A 19,033-nucleotide genomic window follows, 5' to 3' on the forward strand; every position below is an offset into this window, starting at 1 on the left:
CATTTACCGCCCCACAGCAAATTAAATGTACATTGAATTCCTAGTGAGTGCCTGGACACCAGGTCCTGCACAGCGAGAGACATGCTTGAACCTCTTCCCAAAGTTTAGAAATTTTACCATTTGGGAAGGGAATTATTTAACACCCATCTCCAGAAATCAGCTCTTTCTTCTTCTTCTTCTTCTTCTTCTTCTTCTTCTTCTTCTTCTTCTTCTTCTTCTTCTTCTTCTTCTTCTTCTTCTTCTTCTTCTTCTTCTTCTTCGCATTTTCAAAAACAGGAACAGAGAGCATATTTGACCCCCTCCCCTCCCCTTGTCCCACTTACAACTTCATACCAAATACAGCATGTCTGCATATACCATATGACTTCCCTTCCACACTTTTCCTGGTTCCTTTTGCTTTTCTCCTACTCCACGTTATCAACCTCTTTTTCACCATCCCATTTGTTATCTACACAACCTCATCCTCACAACAACAACAACCCTGTGAGGGAGGATAAGCTGAGAGGCAGCGACTGGCCCAAGATCACCCACTGAGCTTCATGGCTGAGTGGTGGGAATTCAAACCCTGCAGAACTCTAACCTTCCAAGTTACGTTGCTCACCTTGCCACACAAGAGTTTATTTCTTTATTAATTACATACACACATATATATCATACCTTTCCCTCCAAGGAGCTTAAGTTGATGTACAGAGTTCTCTCCCTCTCCATTTTATCCTCACAACAACCCTGCGAGGTAGGTTAAGCTGAGAGTGAGTGAGTGACCCGAGGTCACCCAGTGAGATTCATGGCTGAGTGGTGGGGATCTGAACCCTGAGCAGTCAGGTATTTCCGAGTCTGACACCCTGTCCCAGGGTTTCCCAAATGCGGGTCTTCAGCTGTTCCCATCATCCCTGACCATCGGTCCTGCTAGCTAGGGGTGATGGGAGTTGTAGTCCAAAAACAGCTGGAGAGGGTCTGAAAGACCAAGATGAGCTATTTTAGGAAGCAGATGGCCCACCTTGAAACTAAGAAAACACACGCCAAATAATGTACCCCAACAAAGCACACCCAATTGCAATCCCTGCAGCGACCAACCACCGATCTGCAATGAGACGCAGCACATTCTGCCTCCACCCAGAAACTTGCTCTGCTCTTTCCCTGGCCCGTCTGTTTCCTATCATGTATCTCCTGAGATCTGCATTGGTTATGTAGGGCTTCAAATACAGCTCGTTGCTGTAAAAGCCTCCTCCGTTATCCTGAACCATGTTGTGGATCATGTCCATCAGCTCAGAGACCTGCTCCTCCTTCTCTTCCCCTTCTGCCCTGTTATTGAAAGCGCAGAAGCGGCTGCCACATTTTGCCCTCAGCTCCAGGATAGCCTTGTTCTCTGATGACCCCACATAATCCCCCAAGGAGCCTCCACCTAAACCTTCTTTTCGGGTGAACAAGACCACCATGTGCTTGGTGGCCTCCGACCCAAAGACATCCTGGACCTGCTTTGCTGCCGCCTCGTCTTCTGCCGTGAAACGGCCCACCTGAGTCACGAAAACCAGAGCGTGGGGACCAGGCCTGGACAGCTCAACGCAACGGATGATCTCTGCTGCTGATTCTTCATCACTGAAGGCACCTGAACTCAGAATATCTGCTGTGTCCACCACCAAGACAGTCCTGCCCTTCCAGGTCCCTTGGCCACTTTGGCAGGTGACAGTTGTTGTTCTTGGCCTAAGCGCCGACACAAATTCTCTCCGGCCAAGGATGGTGTTTCCCGTGGCACTTTTCCCGCCACCTGTTTTCCCGACGAGGATTATCCTCACTTCTCTGTCTTCTCCTGTGAGCAATGGAGGAGATGTTAGAGAACAGGAGATCGGCAACCATAGGGTTTGAGTTATCTCCAGGTGAACGTCAACCCTTTTCTGATATTCAACGCAACGCCTCACTGCCATCCAGCGAAGCAGAGGGGGTGAAAATGGCGGCAGCTCACCTGTTTGTTGTTTGGGATGGAAATCAGGCAGGTGAATAGGATGGGGGTTTGCTTCTGCTGTTTGTCTGATACAGTGCAACCCCGGTTTTCTAACGTAATCCATTCCAGAAGAACGTTCGACTTCCGAAACATTTGAAAACCGAAAACTCAATACAATAGGGAGACTCAAAATGGAAGCCGCATAGCACATTTGGCTTTTGAAAATTGTTTGAAAACCGGAGCAGTTACTTCCGGGTTTTCGGCATTCAAAACCCGAGGTGTTCGACTACGGAGGTGTTTGACAACCGAGGTTCCACTGTATTTCCTTTCCATTAAAATTAGTGGCCTTTGTATTGATATGAATGGTGTGGAATTATGTAATTAATCACAACATCCATTATGACCCGTGCTATTTTTGTAGAAAAAGAGTTCGCAGGAGCTCACAAAAAACTTCTCCCTTGTTCTTTAGCGCTAACACACCTGAGAGGTACCGCAGCTGAGCTCCAGTTGAAAAAAATGCCCTAATTATTATTATTTATTAAATTTGTATATCACCCTTCATCCAAAAAGCACAGGGTGGTTCACATCATAAAAATTATGAAATGATAAAACAAAATACAAAATAAAACGAGGACAAAAACAAATCAATAACCCCGCTCCCACAAACACATTTAAAGGCCATAGAAAGTTAATCAGCCAAAGGCCCAATTAAAGAGAATCTTTTTCTACTGGCACCTAAAGGATCTGCAGCGAAGGCACCAGGCAGGCTTCCCTGGGGAGAGCATTCCACAAATGGGGAGCCACTGCAGAAAAGGCCCTGCTCTTGTGTTGGCCACCCTCTGGACCTCTTGCGTAGGTGGCACACGAAGAAGGATCTCAAAGGATGATCGCAGGGACCAGGTGAGTTCATATGGGGAAATTTAGCATGTTAAATTTGGCCATGGTGGATAACAAGACGAATCAGGTATTTTTTGGTGGAAGCTGGACTGCAATGGAAAGAAAACTGTGCTGATTGTGCCAATCCCATACGAATTCCTATCCCATACGAATTCCTATCCCATACGAATTTGCCAGGGCTGCAAACAGGGGTGCCAATCTGAATTTTTCACATGGTTTATTCCTATAGATCATGACATTAGTACAGCTGGTATCATTTAAACTCCAAGCGAGTTCATATGAGGGAATACAGTGGTACCTCGGGTTACAGAAGCTTCAGGTTACAGACTCTGCTAACCCAGAAATAGCACCTAGGGTTGAGAACTTTACCTCAGGTTGAGAACAGAAATCGCATGGCGGCAGCGGGAGGCCCCATTAGCTAAAGTGGTACCTCAGGTTAAGAACAGTTTCAGGTTAAGAACGGACCTCCAGAACGAATTAAATTCTTAACCTGAGGTAGTACAGTCTTTCAGATAGCTTGGACCTAAGCTGTAAAGGGCTTTAAAGGTCCTTGAATTGTGGCTGGAAAAAGATGGGTAGCCAGAGAAGCTGTTGTAACCAGGGAATCGTCTGCTCCCTGTAACCTTCAGGAAGGGGAGAGCTGAGAATCCTGATGCGGTTTCAACTGCAACCATTAAAAATAGAGGAAGGGATAATGTTTGTGAGACAGTAGCTAATGTAGATTTCTCCCCAAAATGTGATGTTTTGACTTCTTACCTTCTCCGACGGAATCTTCATCTCCCTGAAATATTTGTGATAGTTTAAGGTTAGTTCGAATCCCCGCGACGGAGTGAGCGCCCGTTGCTCGGTCCCTGCTCCTGCCAACCTAGCAGTTCGAAAGCACATCAAAGTGCAAGTAGATAAATAGGTACCGCTCTGGCGGGAAGGTAAATGGCGTTTCCGTGCGGGGCTCTGGTTCACCAGAAGCGGCTTTGTCATGCTGGCCACATGACCCGGAAGCTGTACGCCGGCTCCCTTGGCCAGTAAAGTGAGATGAGCGCCGCAACCCCAGAGTTGTCCGCAACTGGACCTAACAGTCAGGGGTACCTTTACCTTTACCTTTAAGGTTAGTCCAAAGCAGTCTTCCATTTGCAAACTTAAGCACTAATTTGATGCTAACTGAAAAATGCTTTTAAATCTTTTATTTTATTTTTTAAATCACCCACTGCTCTTCTTTAACAACAACCCCCCTGAATCTTTTCAGTGCTCTGAGGCCTCGCTTCTTGCAAAGTTCACAGACCCTGAGAAACAGAGATATATAGAAAACACAGCTCACAGGAAAAACAACTCAGAAAGCAAGTGAGATGTAGGTTTGGGGACCCTCTCTACAGTGTGACAACAACAATTAATATTAATAATGAATCAATTGGCAGGATCCTTGTAGCGAAACCCAACTTTGGTTGAGTGGGGATAAGAGAACTTTTAAGATTATCCCTCATGGGCAAAGGAGGCATGTGTTGTTCTGCACAGAAAGAGTATATGGGAAGGGGGTGTGCATTTTCAGCCTGAGGGCCACATTCCTGCCTATGAAAGCTTCCAGAGGCCACATGCTAATGGCAGGCAGGGCTAGGGGCAAAACCGGGTGGAACATTGAATGATAATTTTGCCTTTGCCTCCTTCCCCACAGAGTTCAAGGAGTTCAAGGAGAATCTTGCAGCCAGGGTCAAACAGTCAAGGAGGCTGTGAGAGAGGCCTGGGGAGGGTCCAGGGGGCCACATTGAGAGGCCTTGGGAGGTCATATTCAGCTCCTGGGAAGGAGGTCCGCTCCGCTTGGTGTAGGGCTATGTCAAAATTTCTCATAAAATAATATTTGTAGAAACTCTTTGTGTATGTTGAGCTTGGAGAAGAGGAGACCATAGCTGCCAAGTCTCCTGTATTCCCCGGGAAACCCCCGTTTTTCCAGCTGTTCCCAGCTGAAAAAACGTTTTTTTTTGTTTTTTCCCGGTTTATTCTGGTGCGGCGGCCATTTTGGAACTGGGCGGAGCATGCTCAGAAGCAACTTTTGATGCTGCTCCAAAATGGCTGCAGCGCGACTTCTGGAGCAGCGGCCATTTTGGAACTGGGCAGAGCAGCATCCCAAGTCGCTCCTGAGCATGCTCCGCCCAGTTCCGAAATGGCGGCAGCGCTACTTCCGGTCTGCTACTTCCGGCCCGGTCCCTTATTTTTCCGGCAGGAACTTGGCAGGTATGGAGGAGACTGAGAGGAGATATGATACCATCTTCCAATATCTGAAGGGCTGCCACATGGAGGAGGGAGCAAGCTTGTTTTCTTCTGCTCTGGAGGGAAGGACCAGTGGCTTCAAGTTACAAGGAAGGAGATTCCAATTAAACACCAGGAAGAACTTTCTGGCGGTAAGAGCTGTTCAGCAGTGGAATGGTCTCCCTTGTGAGGTGGGGGACTCTCCTTCCTTGGAAATTTTAAAGCAGAGGTTGGAAGGCTACCTGTCATGGATGCTATAAATGAAATTCTTGTATTACAGGGGGTTGGACTAGATGACCCCTGGGTCCCCTTCCAACTCTATGATTCTATGAATTACCTTTCTACTCTCGTTTTTGTTAAATGTTCCAGGAGCAAATTGCCCACGCTTTCTTGGGGCTTACCTCTGAGGTCTTCAGCAATGGTTCACGTGACATTTTTCCTCCCATGGCAATTTTCTTGCTTCAAGGCAACAGTCTTCAAGGATTTGTTCCTGCAAACAGTGCAAGTTAGTCATTTGTTTGAAAGGCAGCCTGCATCAGGAGCTGAAGGCAGGGCGTGGGGGCAACATCTGTGATGATCCATCTCTCCCCAGTGCGGTGCTTGTTAAACTCAACCGTCTTATAAATTTTAGTCTTTCAGGTCCATAGCTGCCAAGTTCTCCCTTTTTTAAAGGGAAATTCCTTTATGCTGAATAGGCTTCCTCGTGAGAAAAGGGAAAACTTGGCAGCTATGTTCAGGGTATAACCCGCGTCTGGGTTGTGTGTGTCATTTACAACATTCACCGCCTTAAAGCTCTTAATATTTTTTGTAGTAAGGTCAAAGCTTACTAGGAAATGTTATATAATGAATTGAAAAGGATGCTTAAAATAACCTTCGTAAAAAACAACAACCCAGAAGCTTTTCTTTTGGGAATTATAGGGAAAGAACTACCTAAACTGTATAGATATTTATTTATTTATGCTACTACAGCTGCAAGACTGCTACTCGCCCCAAAGTGGAAAGAAGCAGAAAGAAGTCCCAGAAAAAGAACAATGGATACAAAAACTTATGGAATGTGCAGAAATGGCGAAACTTACTGGAAGAAAAAGAAATCAACATAACAAACTTTTTATGAAAGAATGGAAATGGTTTATTGAATATTGACAGATAGATTGCAAACAGATAAGAACATTGGCAGGATTATTGTAATAACCTGCAGTTTCATAAGAGTTTATATTTAAAGTAGATAATTAAACGAGCAAGTTAAATGAATTTGGATATGCAGAAGATATTAAAAAATAAATTTAAGGAACCGCAGAAAGAGGGGGAAGGAAGTCAAACTTTGAAATGCTAAAATGGTTGTGAAATTAATGAAATGTATAAATTTGAAAAGTATAAGTAAAAACTTGTTTAAAAAGCTCTTAATATTTTTATAACTGCACAGATGTTGTTGCAGAAGGGGAAACCCGAGAGTCTTGAAGTTGTTGGAAGAATCCTTCCTGTTTTTTGTGCAACAGACGAAAATGAAGAGCACTCTGGGTCTTCATTGAAAAATGCCTCTGGTTTTGACCCTGTTCTCTCCACCCCTTCTCCTCTACCTCTTTGAAGATCACAGGTGTGGCTTCTCCAGATCTTTCCTAATTCTGGACTTTCTTGGACATCCTTCTTTTCCTGAAGTTCAGGTGGAAGGAGCAGAGAAGGCGGCTGCCGTTGGCTCCAAGCTGAAAACGAAAGACAGGCTGCAATAAACTACGTTCTCCTCCGATAAGAAATGGCCAAATCTCCACCCACAGCCTGCCAGAGAAAGCCGTTGGTTGAAAGATTTTTTGGCAGCATAAAAGCAATCATGAGAGTTAGCGGTGCTAAGTCCTGCTGCAAAGGAAGTTGCAGATATTTCAACATTTTTGCATGTGTGTCTTTGCAGCTATTTTGGTCCCAGTGTTTCCCCCCTCGAACTTGTCTCTCACTGTTTTTGTGTCCCTTATTCCTGTCCTGAAGTTTTAAAGGGGTGCAGGCAACAGCTGCCCAGCAGAGAGGCAAGGCACTCTGCACAAGCTCAGAGACCATTGTGGCCCTATTATTGTGGAATCAGAAGATTTGCCTTCTGTTATGTACTGAGCTGAATCCTAGAACAATAGGATTCAGAATCAGCGGGAGCTACCCAATCCAACTCCAGGTGGAAGTGAATCCGCAACCTGATTGGCCTGCTGGAGCAGCCAATCAGGCGGCTGGCAGAAGCGAATCTGCTACCTGATTGGCCTGTAGGAGCAGCCAATCAGGCTGCAGGCAGAAGTCAATCCACAATATAATTGGCCCACAGGTGTAGCCCTGAAGTAGCCAATCACGCAAGGCCCATTGTGTAAATAATGTATATAAGCAGATGGTTTTGGGAAAAGAGCCATTCTTCTTCTCCTCTTCTCCTTGATGACTATGAGCTGAATAAAGAGCATGAAATTCACTCTCGACTCCGAGTACATTTCACTGGCGACGAAGGTGGGATCCTGCTGAGCTGACCGCCACCACGCACTGCACCGCAGCACCGCCACCTGCTGCACCGCTGCATCGCACTGTGCATCCAGGCTTCAGCTCCAGGACCCAAGGAACCCAGAATGGCAACCGACAGCAGCTTCTCGCCATTCAAACCAGCATCAGGAGACTGGGAAGGGTACGCCGCCCGTTTCAACTTCCTCCTGCAAGCGAAAGAAGTCACCAACGATGCCATGAAGAGGGCGACATTCTTCAGCGTCTGTGGAGAGGAGACGTTTGAAATCGCCCGGGCTCTCCTTGCACCTAGAGATGTCGCTACCGTCTCTTACAAAACAATAATGGAACGGCTGAAGGAGCACTTCTCACCACAGCCCTCGGTGGTAGCTTGCCGAAATGCCTTCTACGCAAAGCGGCAAGCCCCGGGGGAAACCATAACTGGGTTTGTGACCTCCCTCCGCCAAGCCGCCCGGCTATGCAACTTCTCAGAGTTGGAGAACATGCTTCGTGACCGCCTCGTCGGTGGCCTGAGGGACGAGATGTTGCAACGACGCCTCTACGCCAAAAAAGACCTCACGTTCCAGATTGCTCTGGAGGAAGCCCTGGCAACCGAAGCCGCCGAGAGGTCAACGCAAGAGGCACGACCTTCGGAGTCTCTTTCTTTTTCCGGGCATTTTGCAGATTGTGTAGTTGCAAGCTCAAGTTCCTGACCCCTGTACTGTACTAGAATGGTGGAATATAATAAACTGCCCCGAACTGGGGAGAATAAACTTAATTGAAATTAAAGTCCTTCCACAGAATTTGCTTCTAATCCACCCTAAATTTAGAACAACCATCAGGTGACTGAGAAATGATAACAGCTTTATTTGGCAATGGAAGGAAAAACAGAGAACCATTTGCCACTTCCAAACCATACATTTAAAGCACCTCTGATACACTTGGCACTTTCATACCTGTACGTCAGACATGCTTACAAACACACTTTTGCTGCATTCGTAGGGTGCATGTTACACTTGCTATAGGGAAATCCCTGGTCTCCCTTAGATTGACACCAGGCAAGCAAATGAGGAGTAAAACAGCAGCCAGAAGGCTTGTTCTTTTATTCAAAAGACTGTTGCAACAGGACTTCCACAGGGCAGAAGCAGGAAGAAGCCCGGAGCAAAGGGATGCTTCCTCTTTCATAAGTTTCCCCCTTTTCCTATAAACACCTTTGGTGAAGCATCATGCACACATCATAGATACATCATACATATGTCACAAACGGGGAGGGGTCTCTGGCAGAACTCATCCACCATGTTCTGCCCCCAACCCTCTCTTGCCCTCCACAAGATACAAAGGAAATCTTAACAAGTTCCTGGGTTTCCTGGTTAGGTAATCACACATCTTTGTCCTGGCCAAGAACTTAATCCATTCTTGGATGTTACAGGTAGGTAGCCGTGTTGGTCTGACTTAGTCGAAACAAAAAATAATAATCCTTCCAGTAGCACCTTAGAGACCAACTAAATTTGTCATAGGTATGAGCTTTCGTGTGCATGCATCCATTCTTGGATGGTTGGCTGTTGTCCATGAGATGACTCCCTGTCTGGCACCCAATTGCCAGGATCCCAGCCCAGGGATTATCTCTTGCGCAAGAGGCTGCTCTGTACCTGATCCCAGGTTTCACGGATTATGGCTGCCCACATCCCAGACTCCCCCCTTGGTAGCCTTTCTTTTCCTGAACAGAACAAAGTTGGAATGGCGCAAATCCATACTGGAGCGATTTTATATGACTTTCTAAATTTTTACCCGTGAGCCAGTACATAGATACATTTGTCAATGAATTGTTGCATTTGGTAATATGCAGCAGAGGCCCTTTGAACAGAGATAGGGAAACCTGTGATGAAGTGTTTTGTGGGGACATTTGCCGAAGTTATTGTGTTGAGTTTGGGAGTCGGTGTGTGGGTGTGTATGATGTCTGCTGGCAGGGCAAACACACAAAGCGCAACCTTTACATGAATTCCTGGAACACACTCCAGATCTATGCATGTGAAATAAGGTCTGCGTGCAGCATAAACAAAACATAACATGTGGAATGAAACTGCGAGATCTCTGCTGCGCTGTTGTACAAAGTGGAGAGAAACTGCTATGTTGTTTTGCATTCAAGGTCGAGCAGTAGATAGAAACGACTGATATGAAAAACAGATTGTTCTTCCTGCTTATCGGGGTTTCCCACACTAGGCAGGGTGTTATTTGAAACAGCACAAATTCTCAGAAATGGTCCTCAGCACATAGCTTTCGCTTTCGCTGTTTGCTCTGAAAGTTTCCCTGCAGCTTTCTCTGCCTTTCTTGGCCTCCTGAGCAGGGAGAGCCTTCTGACATCTAAACCAGGGATATTCCTGCCATGAGGTGGGAGAATGCAAAACCTCAAAGAGCCCCTGTTTTCCAGGGACAGCCCAGGAATTTCATAAGCCATCCCAGTTTCTGATCTGATCCTGGAATGCCACCGTTTTCCTTTATCCTCCCCTCGACCTCTTGGAGAACAATTAAAAGTGGTGTGTGTAGGCGCAAAAATGGACTCCTGTTTATCCTGAAAATAAAATCCCTGCACCAAATGAAGGAAATGGTGATGCTGGCAGACAAAGCCCTTCCTATAATTTTGAAGGGAAAGGTCACCAATCCACTTTCCATTCTGTAATTGCAATGCTTCAGCGGCCAGCCATTTCTCAGGAAACACGGGGAGTGTTTATTCCTCAATTGAAAATGGAGCCTTGTGCTGTCTACTCATAAGTAAATCCTACGGTATTCAATGGTGCTTACTCCCAGTTAACTGAGTAAAGACTAGGCAGCTTTACACTGCAAGCCTAACCATTTTTACTCAGAAGTAAGTCCCACTGAGTTGAATAGTATTTACCATGGGGCTGCCCCAACAAATACCAGATAGATGGGCAATGAAAGGGTCTCAAGAACGAGGAGGTGGAATTAGGGATGCAGTGGAATTAGGGATGCAGGACAAATTTGATCCAGTTCCATTGAAAAGTGAAAATTATTTGGTATGAAGTTGTAAGTGGGACAGGGGGAGGCCAGGAGGAGGTTAAATATGCTCTCTGTTCCTGTTTTCGAATATGCAAATAATAAAAGAGTTGTTTTCTGGAGATGGGTGTTAAATAATTCCCTTCCCAAATGGTAAAATTTCTAAACTTTGGGAAGAGGTTCAAGCATGTCTCTCGCTGTGCAGGACCTGGTGTCCAGGCACTCTCTAGGAATTCAATGTACATTTAATTTGCTGTAGGGCGGTAAATGTGTCTGGCTTAGAAACAGGCCTCTTTCTGTTTCCTGGGCCTTATTCCCAAGAAATGGGTGCAGAATGGCAGTCTATGTTTTGGTTTAGGATCAGTGTTTGGGGAAACAGGGTTATTAAGCCTTTGAAAGCTGTCTGTTCACAGTCAGGACCAGCAGGACACTACAGGCTTCCCAGGGCAAGCATAAGATTGGGGGGGCGGTGGGGAGAGAGACTGAAGCAGCAATGACTGGACACTCTCCAACTTTGTGTTCTGACTTGCCCTCCCCATGGCAGCCCCATTGTGCTCTGCCCCACACCCCTGCCAGCAATTTTATGACTACCGCCTCCCACCACGCTCTCTCCTAATTCAAAATGTACCCCCCCGGTCCCAAAAGGTCAGTGGCCGTTTGACCCAGCTTCCATTGAAAGGTTGTTGTTGTTTAGTCGTTTAGTCGTGTCTGACTCTTCGTGACCCCATGGACCATAGCACGCCAGGCACTCCTGTCTTGCACTGCCTCCCGCAGTTTGGTCAAACTCATGTTCGTAGCTTCGAGAACACTGTCCAACCATCTCGTCCTCTGTCGTCCCCTTCTCCTAGTGCCCTCAATCTTTCCCAACATCAGGGTCTTTTCCAAGGATTCTTCTCTTCTCATGAGGTGGCCAAAGTATTGGAGCCTCAGCTTCACGATCTGTCCTTCCAGGGAGCACTCAGGGCTGATTTCCTTAAGAATGGATAGGTTTGATCTTCTTGCAGTCCATGGGACGCTCAAGAGTCTCCTCCAGCACCATAATTCAAAAGCATCAATTCTTCGGCGATCAGCCTTCTTTATGGTCCAGCTCTCACTTCCATACATCACTACTGGGAAAACCATAGCTTTAACTATACGGACCTTTGTCGGCAAGGTGATGTCTCTGCTTTTTAAGATGCTGTCTAGGTTTGTCATCGCTTTTCTCCCAAGAAGCAGGCGTCTTTTAATTTCGTGACTGCTGTCACCATCTGCAGTGATCAAGGAGCCCAAGAAGGTAAAATCTCTCACTGCCTCCATTTCTTCCCCTTCTATTTGCCAGGAGGTGATGGGACCAGTGGCCATGATCTTGGTTTTTTTGATGTTGAGCTTCAGACCATATTTTGCGCTCTCCTCTTTCACCCTCATTAAAAGGTTCTTTAATTCCTCCTCGCTTTCTGCCATCAAGGTTGTGTCATCTGCATATCTAAGTTTGTTGATATTCCTTCTGGCAATCTTAATTCCGGCTTGGGATTCATCTAGTCCAGCCTTTCGCATGATGAATTCTGCATATAAGTTAAATAAGCAGGGAGACAATATACAACCTTGTCGTACTCCTTTCCCAATTTTGAACCAATCAGTTGTTCCATATCCAGTTCTAACTGTAGCTTCTTGTCCCACATAGAGATTTCTCAGGAGACAGATGAGGTGATCAGGCACTCCCATTTCTTTAAGAACTTGCCATAGTTTGCTGTGGTCGACACAGTCAAAGGCTTTTGCATAGTCAATGAAGCAGAAGTAGACGTTTTTCTGGAACTCTCTAGCTTTCTCCATAATCCAGCGCATGTTTGCTATTTGGTCTCTGGTTCCTCTGCCCTTTCAAAATCCAGCTTGCACTTCTGGGAGTTCTCGGTCCACATACTGCCTAAGCCTGCCTTGTAGAATTTTAAGCATAACCTTGCTAGCGTGTGAAATGAGCGCAATTGTGCGGTAGTTGGAGCATTCTTTGGCACTACCCTTCTTTGGAATTGGGATGTAGACTGATCTTCTCCAATCCTCTGGCCATTGCTGAGTTTTCCAAACTTGCTGGCATATTGGGTGTAGCACCTTAACAGCATCATCTTTTAAAATTTTAAATAGTTCAGCTGGAATATCATCACTTCCACTGGCCTTGTTATTAGCAGTGCTTTCTAAGGCCCATTTGACTTCACTCTCCAAGATGTCTGGCTCAAGGTCAGCAACCACACTACCTGGGGTGTACCAAACCTCCATGTCTTTCTGGTATAATTCCTCTGTGTATTCTTGCCACCTCTTCTTGATGTCTTCTGCTTCTGTTAGGTCCTTACCACTTTTGTCCTTGATTATGGTAATCTTTGTACGAAATGTTCCTTTCATATCTCCAATTTTCTTGAACAGATCTCTGGTTTTCCCCATTCTATTGTTTTCCTCTACAGGCTTCCCAGGGCAAGCATAAGATTGGGGGGCGGTGGGGAGAGAGACTGAAGCAGCAATGACAGGACACTCTCCAACTTTGTGTTCTGACTTGCCCTCCCCATGGCAGCCCCATTGTGCTCTGCCCCACACCCCTGCCAGCAATTTTATGACTACCGCCTCCCACCATGCTCTCTCCTAATTCAAAATGTACCCCCGGTCCCAAAAGGTCAGTGGCTGTTTGACCCAGCTTCCATTGAAAGGTGGAAATAATAAATTTCCACTTTCCAAAGCAAAATGAAACACAGCCAATCTCTGAAATCCTCGCTTTGTTTGTGACGCAGTTCTGCAGCCGGAGTTCGCAAGAATGCATATAACTGTGAAAATGACATACAAAGATGCATTTTATTAGGAACAATGTCTTGCAAAGAATGTTTGTAATTTACAAAGGTGTTTGTTAGGGAAAATTGACACAAAAGTACAGCTAAACTTTCATAATGGTTCAAAAATAAAAATAAAGCATTTCCCGTTTAAGACGGGGAAAATGAGAAACTGAGAGAAGTGAAGTGGATCGATGTATCCATTCCCATGTGGGGTTTTGGAAACTGCGGACAGTTATGCTATTATTTTCATAAAATTCCTTTACCTCTTTATTGTAAAAAAACCTCAAAGCGCTTTGAAAAATAATAAAACAACAGGATTATGATTAATAACAATGAAAACACCCACAAATTAAAACCAGCGGCAAACTACAAACGTATCAGCATTCTAAATATGTGAGTAGCCTTGTCTAAACAAAAATGTTTTTCACAGGCGGGGGGAAAAAGTTAGCAAAATTGCCTGCCTGATGTCAATAGGCAGGGAGTCTTGGTGCCGCCACCCCAAAAGAACGATTTCTTATTAATGCAGAAGAGATATTAGGTGGCACCTGGAACTGTGCCCATTCTGCCAATCAAAGCCGTCCAGAGACCACATGTGGGGTCAGGCGATCTCAGGGCTAAACTGCTCCCAAACTGTTAAGGGGTTCATATCCTGAGAGCGAAACCTTGAACTTGGCCTGGCGGCAAATCGGGAGCCAGGGCAGGTCTCTGAGACCAGGCGTCCTAGGCTGACAAGCACCCGCTGCTGTCAACAATGGTGGAATCCTGCACTCATTGCAACTTCCAGATTAGGCACAAAGCAAGCCCCACATATTTTAGAAAGAAAGAAACGAAACACTATAAACTAGATGATATAAGAGCAGCCTTCAATTCTTTTTCTTTTTCCTTTCCCCCTCTTTCCCTTTATCTGTGCAGGGCCCTGATCCATCCTCGTGAAGCATCTGCTGGAGATTTTCCATCAGCCTGGAGACCTCCTCCTTCTCTTCTCCAGCTGCCTTGTTATTCAAAGCAAAGCAGCGATTCCTACAATCCTTAACCAGTTTCAGGAGCGCCTTGTTTTCGGACTTCTCCACATAGTCCTCCAAGGATTCACCTTTCAAATCCTCTTTGTGGGTGAACAAGACAACCATGCGCTTCCTGAACTTCTTCTTCCCAAACACCTTCTCAACATTTTCAGCAGTTTTCTTGTCTTCCAGAGTGAAACGGCCCACGGTGATCACAAAGACCAGAACGTAAGGACTGGACTTGCAGAGGTTTTTGATCTCTCGCTTGTGTTTTGCAAAAGATTCTGAACTAGAGACAGCGGGCGTGTCAATCACAGAAAACCTCTGGCCATTAAAATCCCCACTCTCCTTCTCGACCTTCTGAGTTATTGGCTTTGCAGAAAAAGCCGAGCGAAATCTCTCCCGTCTGAGGAGGGTGTTCCCTGTGGCACTTTTTCCCACGCCGGCCTTGCCAAGAAGGACGATACACAGTTCCGATTCTTCCTTGTCCCCTGTGAATTAGAAAGATCACAACCTATTCGAGCCCACGGCTCCCTTGACCAACCACATTCTTGCAGTGGATTCCCTGGGAGGCTTTGTTACACGTAAGGGGGGAGTCCCCTATTCCTCCCCATCCATTTTCTTTCTTTTTAAATAATTTTAAAAATAATTGTACCTTTATGATTTGACATAGCATAGCACCCCGCGTCCCTGCCCCCACATTCTGCAGTGAGTGGCAGTTATTGGACAACCTGCGGGTGGTGGCCAATCCCCCCTCCAACCCTGGGGGGTTTGGCAGGAATAACTACCCCCATATGACCCCTGAATACCTGCACTACTGGGGTCCGGTGTCCTGGAAATGCAGCCCAAACCCATGGCAGGAACCTGGAAGTCAAGCTGAGTGGCTCTTGAGCAGGTGGGGGGAGGTTTCCTGGGGGGAGAGGGAGAGAAAAAGAAGGGGGAGGGATATTGGGGGTAGAAGGAAAGAGAAGCACAGAAAACACACCTCACTTTCAGGGTTATTTTAAAAATCCCTCCTTTTAGGGCGCACACACATCCAGCCACACACACCATCAACCTTCTTTCCTATTTCCTTGCATTTCTCATGCCCTCTGTGCAAAACTAAGGAACGGTTAGTTAAGCTGGGGAGGATTTTTGTTTTGGGGGGGATTTAAAGAAGATAAACATGCAGGAAGATAATGGACTGCAAGTTAATAAAAAGATAGATAGATATAAAAGGTAAAAGGTAAAAAGGTATTAGCAGGGGCCCAAGAATTGCCACCAGGATCAAGTCCATTTCCAAATTAGTCCACGGTCAGTTACCAAATTTTTGATATTTCTTAACCAATTGGACATACTATATAATGAAATTAAGAAAAACTTTAAAGGAACTTTTCCCAAGAGGCCCAAATCCTTTCTGCTTGGGATACTGGACGGGAAAATCCCGAAGGAAGTCTCAACGGTATTTATGTATGTGGCTACAGAGGCAAAGATTCTCTATGCACAAAAATGGAAGGAGGAGGGAACGCCCTCAAAGGAAGAAGGGCGGGTGAAAATCTTGAAACATGCAGAGATGGCAAAATGGATGTCACTGAGGAAAGCCATAAATCTGGAATCTTCCAAAGAAGACTGGAAGCCCTTTCCGCTCTACAGGCTCTTCTTACGCTCTTCTGTTCGATCAAGTTGGGTATTTTATTGTTTCTCCATTACAGTATTAATTATGGCATATTCTGGGTTGTGTAGGGATGGACCTGCTCTAAGACCTTTGGGTAGGTTACAGAAAATACGACACATATTTTTTATTATTTATTTAGATCCTGGTTCTCCCCCCCTTGCCCCATTGAGCTCAGTGCAGCACACCTGGTCCTCCCCTTCCTCATTTGATCCCCACAACAACCCTGTGAGGTAGGTTAGGCAGAGAGGCGGTGACTGGCCCCCAAGGCCACACCCAGTGAGCTTCTGGGATTTGAACCCTGGTCTTAGGCCAACGCTCTAACCACTACACCACACTCTCTGCAAACGACAGAGTTATGGCAGTACGAACGATCGCAAGCCACTTCCTGTGGCAGATTTTAATTTTTTTCAGTCCAATCCCCAGGAAAATCCCACTTATTTCTTTATTTCCGTGGATGTGCAGATTTACAGAACACATTCGAAAGCCACCAGCATGACACACATGAAGAGGAAGTGTTTGACAAATTCAAAAGACCACACAACCATTAAACTGATTTCAATCCAGACATTTCTACAATTGTGCAGTTGAAGCGTCATGAAATGACTGGGCCAGACTTCAGGCAAAAAATGCTTCTAAATGTGTCTAGAGATGGAATCCACTCCCGTGCTTGGTCACCTGAGCCTGAGGGTAAAACTCTGTGGCATCAGGAATGAGAGCAAAACTGATCCTACCACAAATTCTTCCAATAATTTAAAAAAACATTTTGGCCATAGAAATACTCCAAATCTTGAGTTTTGTTTCCTTCTTCTATATGCAATTACTTAATTTTTTTCTGGGCTGAGTTGTGGCACTCAAAACAGGTTCTGAGGGTAAGCCCTGCCTCAAATCAGTTCTCTCACCCTCTCATTTTGACAATCTTAAATACAGCTCTCCAAATTTGTGCAAATCTACATTTAAAATAAATGAATAAACAAACCTCATGTAAATTCAGCAGCATTTAGTGCAAATCTCTCCTTACAAAACAATTTTCTATGTACACATTCTTGCAAACAATTTTCCCCAACATATTGCTTGCATTTTTTTTTAATTTTTTTTTTTAGTAATATATGTATTTTATTTCACATACCCCCTTGCTTTTTGCATTTTCATAAACGTTTGGCTGGAGACCTGCATCCCAAAATTCAGAGAAGTGTGGCTATGTTTCACTTTCCATCTTATTTCAGAAAGTGCAAATTATGAAGGCAGCCCTGTTTAGGGAAGTTTTAATACTTGATGAATTGTTGTGATTTTAATCTTTTGTTGGAAACCGCCCAGAGTGGCTGGGGAAACCTAGCCAGATGGGCAGGGTATAAATATAATAATAATAATAATAATAATAATAATAATAATAATAATAATAATAATAATAATGGCTCAATTTTAAATGTGAACTGAATTCCTCCCCCCCCCCCCGTCCCTATCCTCACATAAAGTACCCTTTCGTGAGCCAGGTTTCATCCTGTCCTCATGCAAACGTCCCCTTGGATGGCTTCAACTAGCAGATTACAAATGCCTATTTTGATTTCTTCATCCCAACAATGCTTTGCCCTTAACTGGACACCTTGAGCCGCAGTCCTAAACATTGAGCAATGCGGACAGAATTGCACCCTGAAAAAACTAATGGGCTTGGACTCCTTTGCCTGCCCCCCCTTCCCCAGTGGCTTCCTTCTCTTCCTCCTACCTCTTTGGAGATCACAAGTATTGTCTCTTCATCTGTGGATTTTTCCTATTTCTGCTCTGCTCTGCCTGCTGCTCCTTCCTCCGCTCTCCCTGAAATCGTCTGGCTTGGGAGACGAACTTTCGCTCGGAGCTGAAAATGAAAGTTCACGGGGCAGAATCAATTCGGTTTCCTGAAGCAGAGCAGGGGACACCCCCTGGCTGCCCGAGACAGAAGCAGGTTGGGTGGGGAAAGGCTGTGCAAGGGAGAGAGTGAGACTGCAAGTGACAGGCAGCCGAATCCTGTACATGCATTCTCCAAAGCCACCGAGTCCACTGGGCTCGATTCAGGACACGTGGGCAGAGGAAAGAGAGCAGAGAGAGAAACGTTTCCCTTCCCTCTCTCATAAGAACTTGTGGACATTCCCATTTGCAAAATGCTCCCTAACCTGCAGGTTGGAGCAGAGCTGAGCTACTTTCCAGAGAGAAACTGCTTTGCTGCTTCAGAACTGATAAGCCATTTCTTATCTCAAGTCTTGAAAATAGACCTGCAGGAGAGGCTTGTCTCAGAAGAAAGCGGCCCTTTCTTCTCTTAAAAAAAGAGAGAGGAATATTTCTGTACTGTATTTTATTCCTTAGAGTAAGAATCTTAGAATTGTAGAATTGTTCCCGGGATGATGCCAAGGATCATCTAGTCCAACCCCCTGCAATGCAGGAATGCGGTTGGAGGATGGATGGCAGCTAACAGATTGAGGTTGAATCCTGACTATGCAAAAGTACTGTTTTGGGGGGGACAGGGGGCTGGCGGGTGTGAGGGACTCCCTGGTCCTGAATGGGGCAACTGTGCCCCTGAAGGACCAGGTGCGCAGCCTGGGAGTCATTTTGGACTCACAGCTGTCCATGGAGGCGCAGGTCAATTCTGTGTCCAGGGCAGCTGTTTATCAGCTCTATCTGGCACACAGGATGAGACCCTACCTGCCTATGGACTGTCTCACCAGAGTGGTGCATGCTCTGGTTATCTCCCGCTTGGACTACTGCAATGCGCTCTATGTGGGACTACCTTTGAAGGTGACCTGGAAACTACAACTAATCCAGAATGCGGCAGCTAGACTGGTGACTGGGAGAGGCCGCAGAGAGAGACCACATTACACCGGTCTTGAAAGATCTCCATTGGCTCCCAGTATGTTTCCAAGCACAATTCAAAGTGTTGGTGCTGACCTTTAAAGCCCTAAACGGCCTCGGCCCAGTATACCTGAAGGAGCGTCTCCACCCCAATTGTTCAGCCCGGACACTGAAGTCCAGCGCCGAGGGCCTTCTGGCGGTTCCCTCGCTACGAGAAGCCAAGTTA

General features: G+C 45.8%; 2 protein-coding genes across 6 annotated transcripts; both read right to left on the bottom strand.

Moving 5' to 3' along the window:
• Positions 1-597: 597 nt before the first annotated feature.
• LOC118092301 (GTPase IMAP family member 1-like) lies at positions 598-17,850 on the bottom strand. Of its 5 annotated transcripts, none has more exons than XM_060280518.2 (5): positions 17,711-17,850; positions 6,652-6,774; positions 5,476-5,564; positions 3,593-3,617; positions 598-1,807 (listed from the first exon to the last, which is right to left on the bottom strand). In XM_060280518.2, exons 3-5 carry the CDS (start codon positions 5,518-5,520, stop codon positions 1,005-1,007), a joined length of 873 nt encoding a protein of 290 aa, XP_060136501.2. In that variant the 5' UTR covers positions 5,521-5,564; positions 6,652-6,774; positions 17,711-17,850; the 3' UTR covers positions 598-1,004. The 5 variants fall into 5 exon arrangements, with proteins under 5 accessions (XP_060136501.2, XP_034986115.3, XP_034986114.3 ...); XM_035130224.3 differs by having other exon boundaries at positions 3,593-3,701; XM_035130223.3 differs by lacking the exon at positions 17,711-17,850 and adding an exon at positions 15,146-15,248 and having other exon boundaries at positions 3,593-3,701.
• Positions 13,339-17,741, bottom strand: LOC118092046 (GTPase IMAP family member 2-like). Its single transcript, XM_088654422.1, has 3 exons — positions 17,711-17,741; positions 15,146-15,246; positions 13,339-14,827 (listed from the first exon to the last, which is right to left on the bottom strand). The coding sequence occupies exons 2-3, from the start codon at positions 15,189-15,191 to the stop codon at positions 14,199-14,201; spliced, it is 675 nt and encodes a 224-aa protein (XP_088510548.1). The 5' UTR covers positions 15,192-15,246; positions 17,711-17,741; the 3' UTR covers positions 13,339-14,198.
• Positions 17,851-19,033: the final 1,183 nt, after the last annotated feature.

The sequence above is a fragment of the Zootoca vivipara genome, chromosome 11 (assembly GCF_965207765.1).
Source record: "Zootoca vivipara chromosome 11, rZooViv2.hap1.1, whole genome shotgun sequence".
Taxonomy (NCBI): domain Eukaryota; kingdom Metazoa; phylum Chordata; class Lepidosauria; order Squamata; family Lacertidae; genus Zootoca; species Zootoca vivipara.

What these genes read in the sequence shown, in the direction of transcription:
- LOC118092301 (XM_035130224.3), bottom strand. Translation starts at nt 5,520, where the DNA reads ATGGGAGGAAAAATGTCACGTGAACCATTGCTGAAGACCTCAGAG. An exon ending in CATTGCTGAAGACCTCAGAG is followed by an intron (nt 3,702 to 5,475) that starts GTAAGCCCCAAG and finishes TCGAACTGCTAG; the next exon opens with GTTGGCAGGAGCAGGGACCG. An exon ending in TGAAGATTCCGTCGGAGAAG is followed by an intron (nt 1,808 to 3,592) that starts GTAAGAAGTCAA and finishes CATTGCTCACAG; the next exon opens with GAGAAGACAGAGAAGTGAGG.
- LOC118092046 (XM_088654422.1), bottom strand. Translation starts at nt 15,191, where the DNA reads ATGGGTTTGGGCTGCATTTCCAGGACACCGGACCCCAGTAGTGCAG. An exon ending in ACCGGACCCCAGTAGTGCAG is followed by an intron (nt 14,828 to 15,145) that starts GTATTCAGGGGT and finishes TCTAATTCACAG; the next exon opens with GGGACAAGGAAGAATCGGAA.